The sequence below is a fragment of the Erpetoichthys calabaricus genome, chromosome 2 (genome assembly GCF_900747795.2).
Source record: "Erpetoichthys calabaricus chromosome 2, fErpCal1.3, whole genome shotgun sequence".
Lineage (NCBI taxonomy): Eukaryota > Metazoa > Chordata > Cladistia > Polypteriformes > Polypteridae > Erpetoichthys > Erpetoichthys calabaricus.
Genome location: NC_041395.2, coordinates 277,812,634 through 277,827,912, shown reverse-complemented (window position 1 = coordinate 277,827,912; position 15,279 = coordinate 277,812,634). Strand labels below are relative to the sequence as shown.

Here is a 15,279-nt window from a genome sequence, read left to right as displayed (position 1 = left end):
GAAAAGAAACACTGCACTTCACTCAGAATAATATAATATACAACAGATTAGAAATGCAGCTTCCCCATTAGTATATCCACGATCTGTTCTTGTATTCCCCGGGGTAATCAAAAATGTGAAATTTATAATACACGATTTTTAGATTTTTATATATAGAAAATAGAAAGAAAATAAAACCAACATGTTAAAGCAATTGTATTTCAAGCAGTTATTTAACCTTGCAACATTTTCACTTTTAGCCACTTACAGTATATTCAAAACAATTTTAGCATGTTTTTTTTATTTAATTTTTTTTATGATTGAGGTCATTTAAACTATCATGATTTGGTTTTAAATTATAGTAAGTATAATAAGGGTCCTTCTTGGCAGCCCTTTGCACCCAGTACAACACACAGGAACTAAAAGATAAATATGTGTTGTAATAATTATTTTTTCAATGATTAAATAATTACAAGGCTAATTACATGGAGAGACAAAGTACAAAATAAATAGAAAAATAATAAAACACCTACTTGCCCCACCAGGGCCTACCTTGACACATTTTGAATTCCTGTCTGTAACTGACTCACTTTGGCACCACAGTCCCATATGTAGCTCTCTTCGAATCCCATTTCCTATCACTTGCTTCTCAGTCTCTCTTTGGCCTCTCTTTCTCTGCCAGTTAAAGGTTTGTTGCAGCTCATCTTCCAACCCTGCACTCAGTTAGCCTCTGATCATGATGTAGCTTAAATCCTATCCCATTTTCACTTCTGGCCACGCTCAATAACCCATTGTAGCACAAGTACAGTAGTAACAAAAACTCAATTTCACTTTCAGATTTTCCATATAGTGCAATTTAAAGGTGTTATTTTGGTGATCAGTTGTCTTTGTAAACTTCTGGATGGAGTTGGGATACAATCTTAGCATCTACCATTTCCATTTTTACACTTGTTTGTTGTTTTTCTTTATAAACATGTGAATAGATTAATGGTGTTTCTGAGAAAGTGAAGGTATTTCTTTTTTTTTTTATAATTTTATTGATTTTATTGTAATCATTCCATACAAAGAGATCAATTTTTACAAAAAATAGGATAGAAAACAAATCAACTCCCACCCCTAAGAAAGAGAGCATGGCCAATGGAGTAAAACTTAGTTTGTAAAAATACATAAATTGATGGGTTTAATAGGGCGGATAAAGATAAATGGAGAAGAAAAAGAAATGGAAAGAGAGTTATTTCCTCAGTGCTTTAAGAGCTTATTCTAAAATATTATTGATTAGATCCTGCCAGGTTTTGAAAAAATTCTGCACAGATCCTCTGACTGAGAATTTGATTTTTTTCCAGTTTCAAATAGTATAAAACATCAGTTACCCACTGACTTAAGAGAGGAGAGTTAGGATTCATCCAGTTTAGCAAAAAAAGTCTGCGTGCCAATAGTGTAGTGAAGGCAATCACAGTTTGTTTGTCCTTCTCCACTTTAAGCCCATCTGGAAGAACACCAAACACAGCTGTTAGTGGGTTAGGTGGGATTGTGACACCAAGGCTGTCTGAAAGGCACTTAAAAAAATTTTTCCAGAATGATGTTAATTAGATGCAGGCCCAAAACATGTGACCCAGTGAGGCTGGGACTTGATTGCAGTGTTCGCAAGTTGGATCTTGCCTCTGGAAACATTTTGGACAGTTAAGCGAGACAGATGTGCTCGATTATATAATTTTGGGTTGAATAATTGTATGCTTTGCGCATATGGAGCTAGAGTAAATTCTCTGCATTGCTACCCTCCACTCCTTTTCTGATAAATGAAATAGTCCTCTTTGTATTTATGTTAGGTAGAATGCCCAGCGGGGACTGGGCGGTCTCGTGGCCTGGAACCCCTGCAGATTTTATTTTTTTCTGCAGCCGTCTGGAGTTTTTTTTTGTTTTTTCTGTCCCCCCGGCCATTGGACTTTACTCTTTTTCTATGTTAACTAATGTTGTCTTATTTTAATTTCTTATTTTGTCTTTTATTTTTATTTTATTTTCTTCATTATGTAAAGCACTTTGAGCTACTTTTTGTATGAAAATGTGCTATATACAGTGCATCCGGAAAGTATTCACAACGCATCACTTTTTCCACATTTTGTTATGTTACAGCCTTATTCCAAAATGGATTAAATTAATATTTTTCCTCAGAATTCTACACACAACACCCCATAATGACAACGTGAAAAAAGTTTACTTGAGGTTTTTGCAAATTTATTAAAAATAAAAAAACTGAGAAATCACATGTACATAAGTATTCACAGCCTTTGCTCAATACTTTGTCGATGCACCTTTGGCAGCAATTACAGCCTCAAGTCTTTTTAAATATGATGCCACAAGCTTGGCACACCTATCCTTGGCCAGTTTCACTCATTCCTCTTTGCAGCACCCCTCAAGCTCCATCAGGTTGGATGGGAAGCGTCGGTGCACAGCCATTTTAAGATCTCTCCAGAGATGTTCAATCGGATTCAAGTCTCGGCTCTGGCTGGGCCACTCAAGACATTCACAGAGTTGTCCTGAAGCCACTCCTTTGATATCTTGGCTGTGTGCTTAGGGTTGTTGTCCTGCTGAAAGATGAACTGTCGCCCCAGTCTGAGGTCAAGAGCGCTCTGGAGCAGGTTTTCATCCAGGATGTCTCTGTACATTGCTGCAGTCATCTTTCCCTTTATCCTGACTAGTCTCCCAGTTCCTGCCGCTGAAAAACATCCCCACAGCATGATGCTGCCATCACCATGCTTCACTGTAGGGATGGTATTGGCCTGGTGATGAGCGGTGCCTGACATTCACACCAAAGAGTTCAATCTTTGTCTCATCAGACTAGAGAATTTTCTTTCTCAAGGTCTGAGAGTCCTTCAGGTGGCTTTTGGCAAACTCCAGGCGGGCTGCCATGTGCCTTTTCCTAAGGAGTGGCTTCCGTCTGGCCACTCTACCATACAGGCCTGATTGGTGGATTGCTGCAGACCTCTGGAGCTCTGACAGAGTGACCATCGGGTTCTTGGTCACTTCCCCCGACCAAGACCCTTCTCCCCCTATTGCTCAGTTTAGATGGTCGGCCGGCTCTAGGAAGAATCCTGGTGGTTTCAAACTTCTTCCACTTACGGATGATGGAGGCCACTGTGCTCAGTGGGACCTTCAAAGCAGCAGAAATTTTTCTGTAACCTTCCCAGATTTGTGCCTCGAGATAATCCTGTCTCAGAGGTCTACAGACAATTCCTTTGACTTCATGCTTGGTTTGTGCTCTGACATGAACTGTCAACTGTGGGACCTTATATAGACAGGTGTGTGCCTTTCCAAATCCTGTCTAATCAACTGAATTTACCACAGGTGGACTCCAATTAAGCTGTAGAAATATCTGAAGGATTATCAGGGGAAACAGGATGCACCTGAGCTCCATTTTGAGCTTCATGGCAAATGCTGTGAATACTTATGTACATGTGCTTTCTCAATTTTTTTATTTTTAATAAATTTGCAAAAATCTCAAGTAAACGTTTTTCACGTTGTCATTATGGGGTGTTGTATGTAGAATTCTAAGGAAAAAAATGAATTTAATCCATTTTGGAATAAGGCTGTAACATAACAAAATATGGAAAAAGTGATGCGCTGTGAATACTTTTCGGATACACTGTAAATAAATGTTGTTGTTTGTTGATATGTTGAGTGAGAGATCCTTTTCCCATTGTCCTCTTGGATCTTTGAAAGGGAGGGACTGTAAAATAATTTTATATATTGCAGAAATGAAATCAAAACTGAGCAATATTTTTTCCAGCATAGAGGAGGGTGCGAGATGAGGAAAATCGGGCAGGTTCTGTTTAACAAAATTTTCTAATTTGAAGATAGTGAAAGAAATGTGTTGCTGGAAAGTTAGTTTTGGAATGTAATTGTTCATAGGATCCAAAGATGTTGTCTATATAAAGATCTCTAAGCAATTTAATCCCAAATGTTTTACAGATATTAAAAACTGCATATGTTTGTGAGGGTTGAAAAAGGTGGTTCTCATGCAGAGTTGCCACAGATAAAAGATTCTCCATCTTAAAATGCTTTCTACATTGGTTCCATATTCTGAGTGAGTGAAGCACAATTGGGTTATTAGTATATCAGCGATAACTTGCATTAATAGGGGCACAAAGCAGGGAATATAAAGAAGTACTGCAAGATTTTATTTCTATTGCAGACCAAGCCTGTGTATGTTCATCTATTTGTGTCCAGGTTTTTATAGCTTGTATGTTTGCTGCCCAGTAATAAAACTGAAATTTAGGTAGAGCCATGCCACCTTCTGCCTTAGGTATTTGTAGGGTCGCTCTTTGGATACGTGGATGTTTTGAGTTCCAAATATATGAGGTTATGGTTGAATCTGATTGCTTAAAAAATGATTTATTGATGTATATTAGAATATTTTGAAATAAAAATAGAAGCTTAGGAAGGATATTCATCTTAACAATGTTAATTCTTCCAGCTAGAGTGAGATGAAGGGTTGACCTTCTATCCAAGTCTTGCTTAATTTTTTACATACAGACGGCGAAATTTTGTTGATAAAGAGCTTTATGTTTACTTGTGATATTTACCCCTAGGTACTTCTTTATGAGATTAAATGCCTTCTCTTTGTCTCACTGTCTCCACTCACCTTCAAAGGACCTATTTCTTTTTCAACATACATTTGTCAACACCACTGATGTCTCATACAGATTGTTGATACTTTCTGTTCAAAGTGCTTGAGAGGGAGAGAGTGTGCGCAAGGCTGGTAGTCAGTATTGAGCAAAAGAGAGCAAGTTACTGCTCAAGTTGCAAATCTTTCACCTTCATCCTTGCCACAATAGAATGACACTGAAATTGTTATCCTTCTGTTGCAGAAGTATATCTTGTATTCCAGAATTGTCTCCTTTATGTAATGTAAAAGAGCAGAACTATTTAAAACCTATACAGTACAATAACAGTTGTAAATAAAATTATTTATTTAGGGGTTTGTCACAAAATCTGGTGGTTTGGTGGGCTTCTGGGGAAAAAAAAACGAGTGAAATAACAATAAGTGTTTCTGTATTTTTCTGGGTACTTGCTATTTCCTGTTATAGGACTGCATTCAATTTCTTTTGAGTTTCTATACCTAAATTTTCATTGTCTTGAGTCGTATCCTAAAAAGAACAAAAAAAAAAACAAAACTATAAAGCGCCTGCAAACTGAAATGCAGTGTTATCCTAGTAAAAATCCTGTTTTGAGACATAACACTTTCTAGCTGTTAGATGAGAAAGATTAAATCTAGGACCATAATGGTTGGTGTACTTTCCTTTATATTAATCGCATTTATATCCTACTCACATTCTCTTTTTTCAACAAAAAGAATGCATAATTACAGGTAGGTGTGCTCTGAATCTAGTTATTTTAACAAACACCCTTCTTATATGACAGCACTGATAGCAGAACAAATGGAGGCAGTTTATACTATTGTACAACTTCATAAAAATATAGAACAACAACTGGAGAAAATATTCAGTTTATATGTTTCTAATTTCTGCAGTGTACAAATTTGAAGTTAATCTTAAGTAGGTAACTCAGATTTGTATATGTATATGAGCATGAATAACTCACCAGCATAAATCACTTAAATGTATGATTTTTGTGGTGTACAAGAAAAATAGGCCAATATCTGTTTATTTTTCTGGAGTAATGACTGTTCTTAAAAAATAATAAAAACTACGGCAGTAATTTGTTGAATCTTATCCCTTGCTAAAGTTAATTAGGTTTTTTTTCCTTTTAGCTTTAAACTGTTCTACTTTCTTATATCAGTCCTACCTTAGGCAGAAAGGTAATTTCTGCAAAAGTGTGTTTTATTATTATTTCTTCTAAGCAATGTTTTCAAAAATATATCATCATATATTCTATAATTATTTTAAAAAAACAAAGCAATGGTTCTTAATAATAGAAAATAAATTTCTGGCTGTACAAAACATAAGCTTAAGAAGTGAATCCAGAGTATGCGTCAAAATGAACACTGCCACCAATTTCCCATTGCTTTAACAGAGCATTCTTAAAATGCTAAATGTAACCAGAAATGCCAGCCATTAATGGTAAGATTAATTTATGCTAATAAAATGAAAATGAAAAAATGAAGAAAATGAATGAATGAAAAAAATAATCCGCCATCTTGTTAAAGGTTAATAGTACTTCTAAAACTTTATTGTTCTATAGAAACTGGGGAAAATGTAACCCAGAAGAAAGGCCAATCACACCCAGATGACTGGAAGTACCCAGATAGGTAAGTGTTGAAAAGTCATCTGTGGATCACTGTTTCTGAATCTGGATTTAAATTGCATATTGTTGTTTTTGTGTATTTTACATTATCTGTATTACCCAAATTTCATCCATGATGTTTGTTTCCCCTCTGTAATTGCTTACATGCATTTTTTATCTGCCATCGGCACCTTTCCCTTACTGCACTGATTTAAATCAATTTTGTCCTAGATCCGGTCAGAGTAATATGCCAAACAATCATTTGGATCCTTCTGTCCGACTGCTAATTGAAGAAAAAGAGCAAGCATTGTTAGCTCTGCAGGAAACTGTTGAGGTGAGTCATCAAGAATCAATATGGCATGAAAAGTATATGAAAACGTAAGCGGAGTTTTTAAGGCCCTAACATTAAAAATAATGTGAATCACCATAAACATTTGTGATTATATTTTAAAGAAGAAAAGCCAGTCAAAAGCTTTTCTTAAAGCTGATTTTTTGTATTGCCTTATTATACATGTCTTTTAAGTTCCCTGTTTTAATGTGTTATACAAATACAGCATAATATATCCAAAGTCATGTGAAAGCACACAGGATGCTCTTAGAGAAGAAGTGTAGCAACATATTTGGTTTATATTTCTTAATATTTTACACAACATTTTTCTTGAGTACCATGCTGATATCATTGATGAAAGTAAGAGTCATCGTCTACGTTGAAAGTTCCAAGGAAACAGCACTGTGTGACCCTGCTTTGTTTTAAATTTTTGTAACATAATATTGCCTATACATATGTTGATGATAAATGTTTATTTTGTTTTTTAAGACTATAATTGGATTAATATTAAAATGAATACATTCAGAAACATGTTTTTAAATGATTGTATAATAGAATACTGTTCCTCTTGCTCAAAACACATGCAATTTCCGTGTGCACTAGCACATAGTATTCAGAATTTACGCAGAGGAGATGAAATAAACATGACAGTAGATTTGTTTTTTTTTCTCCTGAAATATGCTCTCATCAAGACTCTGAAATCTCACCTAGTAATGCTGCAAACTTGCTTACACTGCATCACAGCTCTAGAGTCTTCAGTCTTTGGCCTGCTCATTGCATTCAGTTTGCACATTTCCCTTTTTTTTCTGTTTTACTCTTTTTTTTTTTTTGCATATGATGTGCATCATAATTTAAACTGTATGAATGTGTATGATTTGTGAGGTTCCTAATCTGCCACTTTATCACTAAATCATGTATTTTAATCAGAGAGTAAATGTCCATCATACTTAAATTTTTATTTTGACTCAGACCCAACCTAGTCCTCCAAGTCAACCTTATTACTCCTTAAAACAATGAATGAACTGTTCGCCTTCGGTTAATTCATTTTATTTGGTATTGCCTGATCTTGCACACATTATCTTAAAGTGGGTTAGATCCATCTAGGATACTTATTAAGGTCTTTAGTCTTATTAATGTATCTGAAAGTAAAATGGTCGCATAAGTAGGAACTATGCCTAGAAAAAAATAACCACAAAACTATACCAATATCTTTGTTTGGTTCTTTTTTTGTACCTAGTGCCACTGGGATAGATATTGGTCCCCACAACCATGTAATGAACATGGCAGGTGTTGTGAAATGAATGGAAGGATGGATTCTTGTGGTTATAATTACACATGAAAAGGACAGTTTCACAGAAAGCATAATCCTAAAGCAGCCTTCACTCAGTATGGCATATGTGCATTGTTGTGATAGGAGGATCACCGCCGGCTGCATTGGACAGGTTTTCTTTCTGTTTCAAAGGACCAGTGCTTGAGTGTTGATAAACATTTAACAAGCAAATATCAATTAGAGAAAGTAGTTTTTATGGCCTTAAATATATCTAAGATTAGACTATAACATACATCTTTTATTTGCACAAATTTCCACCAACTGTGAAATGATAACCTTTTTATACCACCATGTTTAGGCTATATTAACTCTAATTTTTGTTCAGTTATCTCCCCAGAAGAAGAAAACCCCAACATACTTGGCTGCTAGTGCCGAGCTGCAAACAAACATATTGTGTCATATTAAAGTTGACACATTTTCTCAAAGCATCTACCAACAAGTAGCAATTTTCTAATTTGCAAATTAATTTCCAGCCTAGCTATCACATTTTGTGATACTTTGGAGAAGAAGGCATTTGAAATGTTTCTCAATATTTCACTATCAGAGCGGACTTGGTTTTCTTGATGTTTTGTAGCACAGTCCAAAACACTTTGTTAGTGGCGCAATCAAACACCTTGCATATGAATTTGTGAAGAAATGCCACCAGATTGCAACTTAAATATCAGATAATTGGTGTCTTACAATTGAATATGTAGCATAGCTAAATGGTTTAGAAACTGAAGTGCAAACCACGAGGCCATGAGCTCCATCCTCACCTCTGGCTTTCCAATGACATTAGCAAGCAGTTACCCATTTCATTCATTTGTATTAAACACACAATGCTAAACCCAAACATGAATAAGGAAAAAGTAGGATTAGAAAATAGATTATTTGTTTTTTTAAAGTGTTCGTCATGGTTGGATAGACAATACAATACAAATATAGGGATTACCACACACTGAAGTGACCCACAAGAGAGCTACTTACTCTATTGAACATCAGTGTTAGTTTGCTTGTAATTATGCCTGAATGACCAGAGCAAAAGGCTCATGAACTTCCTCATTTTCACATCTTTAGAGATCCTGAACAATTTCAAACCACTGCCGCCCACTTAATACAGTTTCCTATCATGCTGTCTTTCCCCAATTAGACTCTTCTTCCATATCTTCTCTTCTATTCCTTTGAACACCCTTGCAGCTCCTTCTCAGTTACACATAGCCAGTCCTTTTACTGTTTTTTACAGCCAGGTTGTTTTCCTCCAATTCTTAGACCCTGCACCAAAACAAATGCTAGCATTAAAAACATACAATTGCTTTATTTTTCTGGACTTAGAAAGAAGCTCAGAGAAGTTATAGTTATGTTTTGCTCCAATGTTTTCTCTCTCTCTCTCTCTCTCTCTCTCTCTCTCTCTCTCTCTCTCTCTCTCTCTCTCTCTCTCTCTCTCTCTCTCTCTCTCTCTCTCTCTCTCTCTCTCTCTCTCTCTCTCTCTCTCTCTCTCTCTCTATCTCTATATATATATATATATATATATATATATATATATATATATTATATATATTATATATATATATATATATATATATATATATATTAATATATAATAGAAAGAGACAGAGAGAGCTGCTGTGGTAGCACTGCTGGGTTCTGCTGGGAGACCTGGGTTCGCTTCCAGTTTCTTCCCACAGTCCAAAGACATGCAGGTTAGGTGCATTGGCAATCCTAAATTGTCCCTAGTGTGTGCTTGGTGTGTGGGTGTGTGTGTGTGCATGTGTGTCCCGCGGTGGGCTGGCACCTTGCCCAGGATTTGTTCCTGACTTGCGCCCTGTGTTGGGTGAGATTGTTACAAGGAAATAATATTTTTTTTAAAAATTGCTGAGTTCTCAGTTTATTGCATTAGTTTATTACAGTTGTATCACTGAACCAGGCTGTGGTCAATCTTCCTCTGAAGTGTCCTCATTTCCCTTCTTACACCCTGCAGAGGAACAGAGATGTGACTTTCACAGTTTTTATTTGTTATTTATTGTGGCTTTTTCAAGGAAGTTGACAAATCAAGCTAACATCAGTATTAATACAACATCCTTCCTGTAACATTTCTAGGTGATGGGAACTATTTATTTTATGTAGTATAGGAGTGCAAAATGTCCTTGAGAACACAAATAAAGGAAATCAGCATTGCTGAAAATGAAGAATTATAGAAATACTGTTCATAGACTTACTGATTTTTACAGGGGCCATCCTTCAATTTCTTTACTGATGGTGATTCCTGTTTCATTGGCACTACCTGTTTTTCAAAATATCCTAAATATAACCCTGAGATTTTTTGGTGTGTTTAGTTCCTGCTCAGTATGTGGGACCTTGTGCTGACCTGAGTGTGCCTTCAATGAGGTGATAGTGACATTCTTGGATTTCAGCATGTGCCATCTTCTTGTCAATGCATTTTTGATGTGAGCACTTGCTTTGTTTTTGGTTCAAATGTCAAAGCTATTATTATAAACTGTAATTTTTCAGAATATAAAACAGTGCCAAGAAAATGTTGCATAATAAGAATATAAACAAAGTAACAAAAAGATCAATAAACAGTGCAATAAGTATTTTTTTCATACCTTCCATATAGGTTAAGCATTTAATATATTCATTATTTACATTTATTGTATTCCACATACACTTAACATCTACATTGTCAATTGTTTTGTAATGAAAAAAGACCTGGACCTAGTTGTTGTTGTTTGTGGGAAAGTGGTAAATGAAAAGGTTTGTAAGACTGGTCTTCACATTCAGACTGTAAGATCTCCAACATCTAATCATACCCAGATTTGCTTCAATTTATTTGAAAATTAAAGATTTTAAATTGCTCCAGGCTGACGCAGAATACAAGTCTCAGAACACAGCTTCAGGTGAGGATTACATTGGATTCTTTTGGCTATTCATATTCTTTATTAGCCATGTTAAGGAAGTGGAAGAGTATCACAGCAACTGCATGGTCACATTGTTGTAAATTTTTTAAATATTTTTTTTTACAGATTCTTCAGATGAAAGTACACCGGCTAGAGCACCTGGTGCAACTGAAAGATCTACGAATTGAAGATTTGACAAGGCACTTAGAAAAGTATAAATTACGATTAAAATGAAAAATTAATAGAGTTTTGACAACTGAATGACTATACATTTCAAAAATAATTTTACCAACCCATGTAATACATTTTCAGTTGATAAAGTCTAAAAGGACTTAGTAAGAAATAGGTTTTACTTGTAGAACCTCTTGATTAAAAAGAAATCCAGGTATTATAATTAATTATTTAAAAATCATACATAATGGTACAAATTCGCATACCACTGGTAAAAATGTCTTATGATCTGGTCGTCTGTTAACAGTAAGAATAGTAACCTTGTTCTGTAACAGGTGACCCGTGTTTTTATTTTTTATGTTTAACGCAACCATTTAGTTAAACTACATTTAGACTTTTTCCTATGGAATGAAAACTTTTTTTTATTGACATTTCTATCACAGAATTTATATCAGTCTTAAATAGAACATGTACAACTATCTTTTAGAGTTAAAAATGTGTTGTATTCTCAGTTTCCCACATATAAACTCATGATTCAATTATCAGGCTGCTGCTGCTGAAAACAAATCTGGTGACTCCTGCCGCATACACAAATGGCCTACCACGGATAATTGACAGGCCATTTTCTATACCTTACTGCAAACAAACCATTGCCTTCACCACATTAGTGAATTTCTAAAGGAAACACTGCATATTAGAAGGTAAACAGGCTTAAGATCATTAGGTTTATTTAAAGCTATCATTGTAGAAAAACGAAATATAACAGCTCTATTAGTGCCATACTGTGTAATGGTCTGTATTATTTTTAAGAAGTTAATTCTGTACTGAAAATGTCTTTAAAACCAATTATTTAAAAATGCCTATTTTGTAGGAAGAATACCAATTATTGAAATTCAGTGTAACATATATATTGACACAGGTGGTAACACATGTTGCAATTGCCCCATATGTCAAAAATGTTAGACTTCCCCTTAAGGTTATAAACCTGCTTTATCAAAAATGAATACCAAGTATTAGAAATTGGAGTAATTTGGTGAAATCAGCAGCCTCGTGGGGGTGTAAAATCAACCACCTCCCCAAATACACAATAACATTTGCCATGTTTGAGATGTGGAACAATACTAGGTACTATAGACATAAAATGAAATAAACTGTGATTATATGATAATGAAAAGGTAAGTTAACAGTCATTACTGATCATTATAGTCACCCTCATTAACATTAGAAACAGCAGCTAAAAAAATTGGGTGAAAAAAATGACTGGCTACTTTACTGTATATTTCAACTAATGTCTTATGTAGAGGTTGACTGTGTTGTGGTTAACTTTAGTATTGGTCCAGTTGGACTTCTTACATATTCTCGATTCAGTCCTCTCTGCCTAAGGCTGTCTGTGAAGCTCCATCAGTAATAAGGATCAAACCTCATCTGAAAACCTGCCTTTTCTCTTTTATTGATGATCTGTTTTGTTTTCTTTTATAACTAGCTATGTTGGCCTGGTTGTACTCATGATGACCCTGCCATTCTTCATCGTCACTTTTTACCTTTCTCTTGACTATACACTGTATGTTCTAAAGGTCTGGGCCTTGGAGATACCATTTGTGACATTTTCATTGCATTCAGTGGGGTCGCTGTTGGTATCCTGCTTGGTTCCACACAAGTAACAAGTAAGAAAGTCATCTATTTTTTTTGTGAAACAATTTTGTTCCACTAAGCAGAAATATTTTGTAAGTTATGTTTATGTGCTATTTCTGCTTAAGATAGTGTTTACGTTGTCCAGTGTAGTGAAAAGTCAAGCAAAATGACAATTTTCATTGGCTAACTAAAAAGATTACAATATGCAAGCTTTCAAGGCAACTCAGGCCCCTTCTTTAAGCAACCCTAATTTCTTGCCTGAAGAAGGGGCCTGAGTTGCCTCGAAAGCTTGCACATTGTAATCTTTTTAGTTAGCCAATAAAAAGTGTCCTTTTGCTTGACTTTTCACTACATTCATAATGGCTAACACGGTACAACACCCTAGTACGTTGTCCAGTGTAGATTTAGGCATATAACTCATTTATCTATAACAATAAAAAACACCACTGTTTTAATTTACTGAGCAGACAGAATCCGTCACACTTCTAGTCTAGTGCTTGAGGTCTGATGGTCTGCTGTTACTCGTGACTCTTCCTTAAACAAGTGAAGTAAATGTAAGAATTGATAAATGGGTGACTAATACTGTAATCTCTTGAAACATAGCCAGGAGGTTGTTGAATTCTCTTTAAACAAACGGTCAGTTGTCTCCATCATTTTTATGAGTCACGTCTCATATATTTTGTATGCTGTCCCCATACTTATGTGGGCTCTCTTTGTGTACTGTCCTAAGAAAATGGTGAATCTAAATGGGCCTGGTAAAGAATGCTCATGTATGTATGTACAAGTGCACAGAGCTGATTCATACCTTGTACCTGATGTTACCAGAATGGGGTCCGAGTGCCCATGAGAAAGCACATCAAATTCTCAATCACAATCCTGCTGTACTTTTCTGATTTTCTTGCTCTGATATTTGACTCTATAGATGTAAAATATATATATATATATATTTTTTTTTTAGTCGAAAAAAGGCTCATGTTTAGAAAAAATTCTATGTTCATAGAAATAAGTAAGAGCATTGCTCAAGGTGTATTTTTGTACTTGGTAGCAAAATGCATTTTTGCTTCTAGGGTGCTTAATAGCATCTTAGAGAGTTTGGGAGCATACGCCCTCCACATGATGAACCACCTGGATTGGGACCTGAGTGCAGCGGGTGACACCTCAGCACCACACTTGAAAAGTGCGAGTTTTTTTTTTTTACAGTGGCTGGAGTGCCAATCCTGCCACCAACCCTTGAGTTTTCCTTATTAGTTGCAGGACCTGCTTGCAGGGTTGGATGCAGATTAACGTCATACCCAGGACAGAGCAATTGCAGGTTAAGAGCCCTGCTCAATGGCCCGACGGAGTAGAGTCACTTCTGGCATTTGCAAGATTCAAATCGGCAACCTTCTGATTGCCGGCGCAGATCCCTAGCCGCAGAGCCACCACTCCTCCTATATAGCGCCCTAGAAGCAAAAAATATAATTTAACTGCTTTGTTAAAAAAAAAAAATATTCAGGAAAACCTATCTCATTAATTGAATATTTTTTCACTGTAGCTGTACTTGCTATTAATATTACAAAAATATCTAATAGAAAAAGGTGAACTAATGGTGAAATTTTTAAATAAACATTTTCGTGTACTCTACTAACAAGTCTGTGTTTTTTTATTTTACTTACACAGGTAATACTCTGTAGTATTTTTACACCAACTTTAATGTTTTCATGGTCGCTAATAATTTGGTTTTATTATTACTCCTCATTTTATACAACACCTTTTACAGGATGCACAGGTGCAAGGCAACTGTAATACAACTTGCATTAAATACTCAATTGACTTTACAGGTGATCTATCAAAAGGCAAAGCTAAATCAAAATGAGAAAACTGTCGCATGGACGTGTTTCAGTTTAAGAAAAAGAGAAGAGGAAGGCATATAGCTAGACACGAGAGGCCTAGAGCTTTACAGAATAGGCAGCATAAAGTTAAAGGTTATTTTTATTGTCATGTGTATGTAAGTGTACATAGTGTGTGTACCAATAAAGTCGCACGCTCACGTATAGTATAGTATATAGCACTCAATATATATAAAATGTACACCAAATTACATTAGCGTACGGCTGTGTCATCATGCATCTGCAAAGGATAAAAAGGTTAAAGGATATTTCTATAATATTAAGGAAGGAAGGTTAAGGACACAATGTTTCCTCTGTATTGCCTTCATCAGATGGGCAAATGAAAAGGAAAAAGTAGGCCACCTATACAGAGGGTAAGGAGGGAGCGAGGTAAGAAAAAAGAAAAGGTGAAAGGCAATGAGAAAAGACTGCCATTAGGGATGATGAAGGAAGAGATGAAAAAGTTAGCCAGTCATGAAGACCTGGAGAAATGTGTGATCTCAGACTAAAAATGTACTTAGCTCCTATTGAGTTTCCTTGAAAAGTGTCTTTGAAGCCCAGCAAAAGAACACAGATAGAGAGCTCAGTATGGCAATGATTGAGGGATGGGAAGTGATCTCTAATTGGCTCTGTATGGTCTTTGATTTTAATGGCTTGAACACGCTAAGTGAAGTGGGTAGGAGGCCTAACCCTTGCTCTTCTCTATACGTTACCTGCCTTTTCCTTTTTCAGTTGCACACCTGATGACAGCAATACAGCCAGAGCATTGTGTCTTTAATCTTTCATTTTAGCGTGGAAATAACCTTTAACCTTTTTTTTTTTCTTATATACAATTAGGGACAACACGTATCTGCTAGT

The 15,279-nt window shown here is 35.7% G+C and overlaps 1 protein-coding gene across 1 annotated transcript in view; it reads left to right on the top strand.

The window, feature by feature from the left end:
- Positions 1 to 11,859, top strand: part of spef1 (sperm flagellar 1) — a 42,053-nt gene extending 30,194 nt beyond the window's left edge. Inside the window, exons 5-7 of the mRNA XM_028795592.2 lie at positions 6,178 to 6,244; positions 6,451 to 6,553; positions 10,877 to 11,859. Of these exons, the coding sequence (XP_028651425.1) occupies positions 6,178 to 6,244; positions 6,451 to 6,553; positions 10,877 to 10,984 (278 nt within the window). The 3' untranslated portion in view covers positions 10,985 to 11,859. The remainder of the gene's footprint in view (positions 1 to 6,177; positions 6,245 to 6,450; positions 6,554 to 10,876) is intronic.
- Positions 11,860 to 15,279: the final 3,420 nt, after the last annotated feature.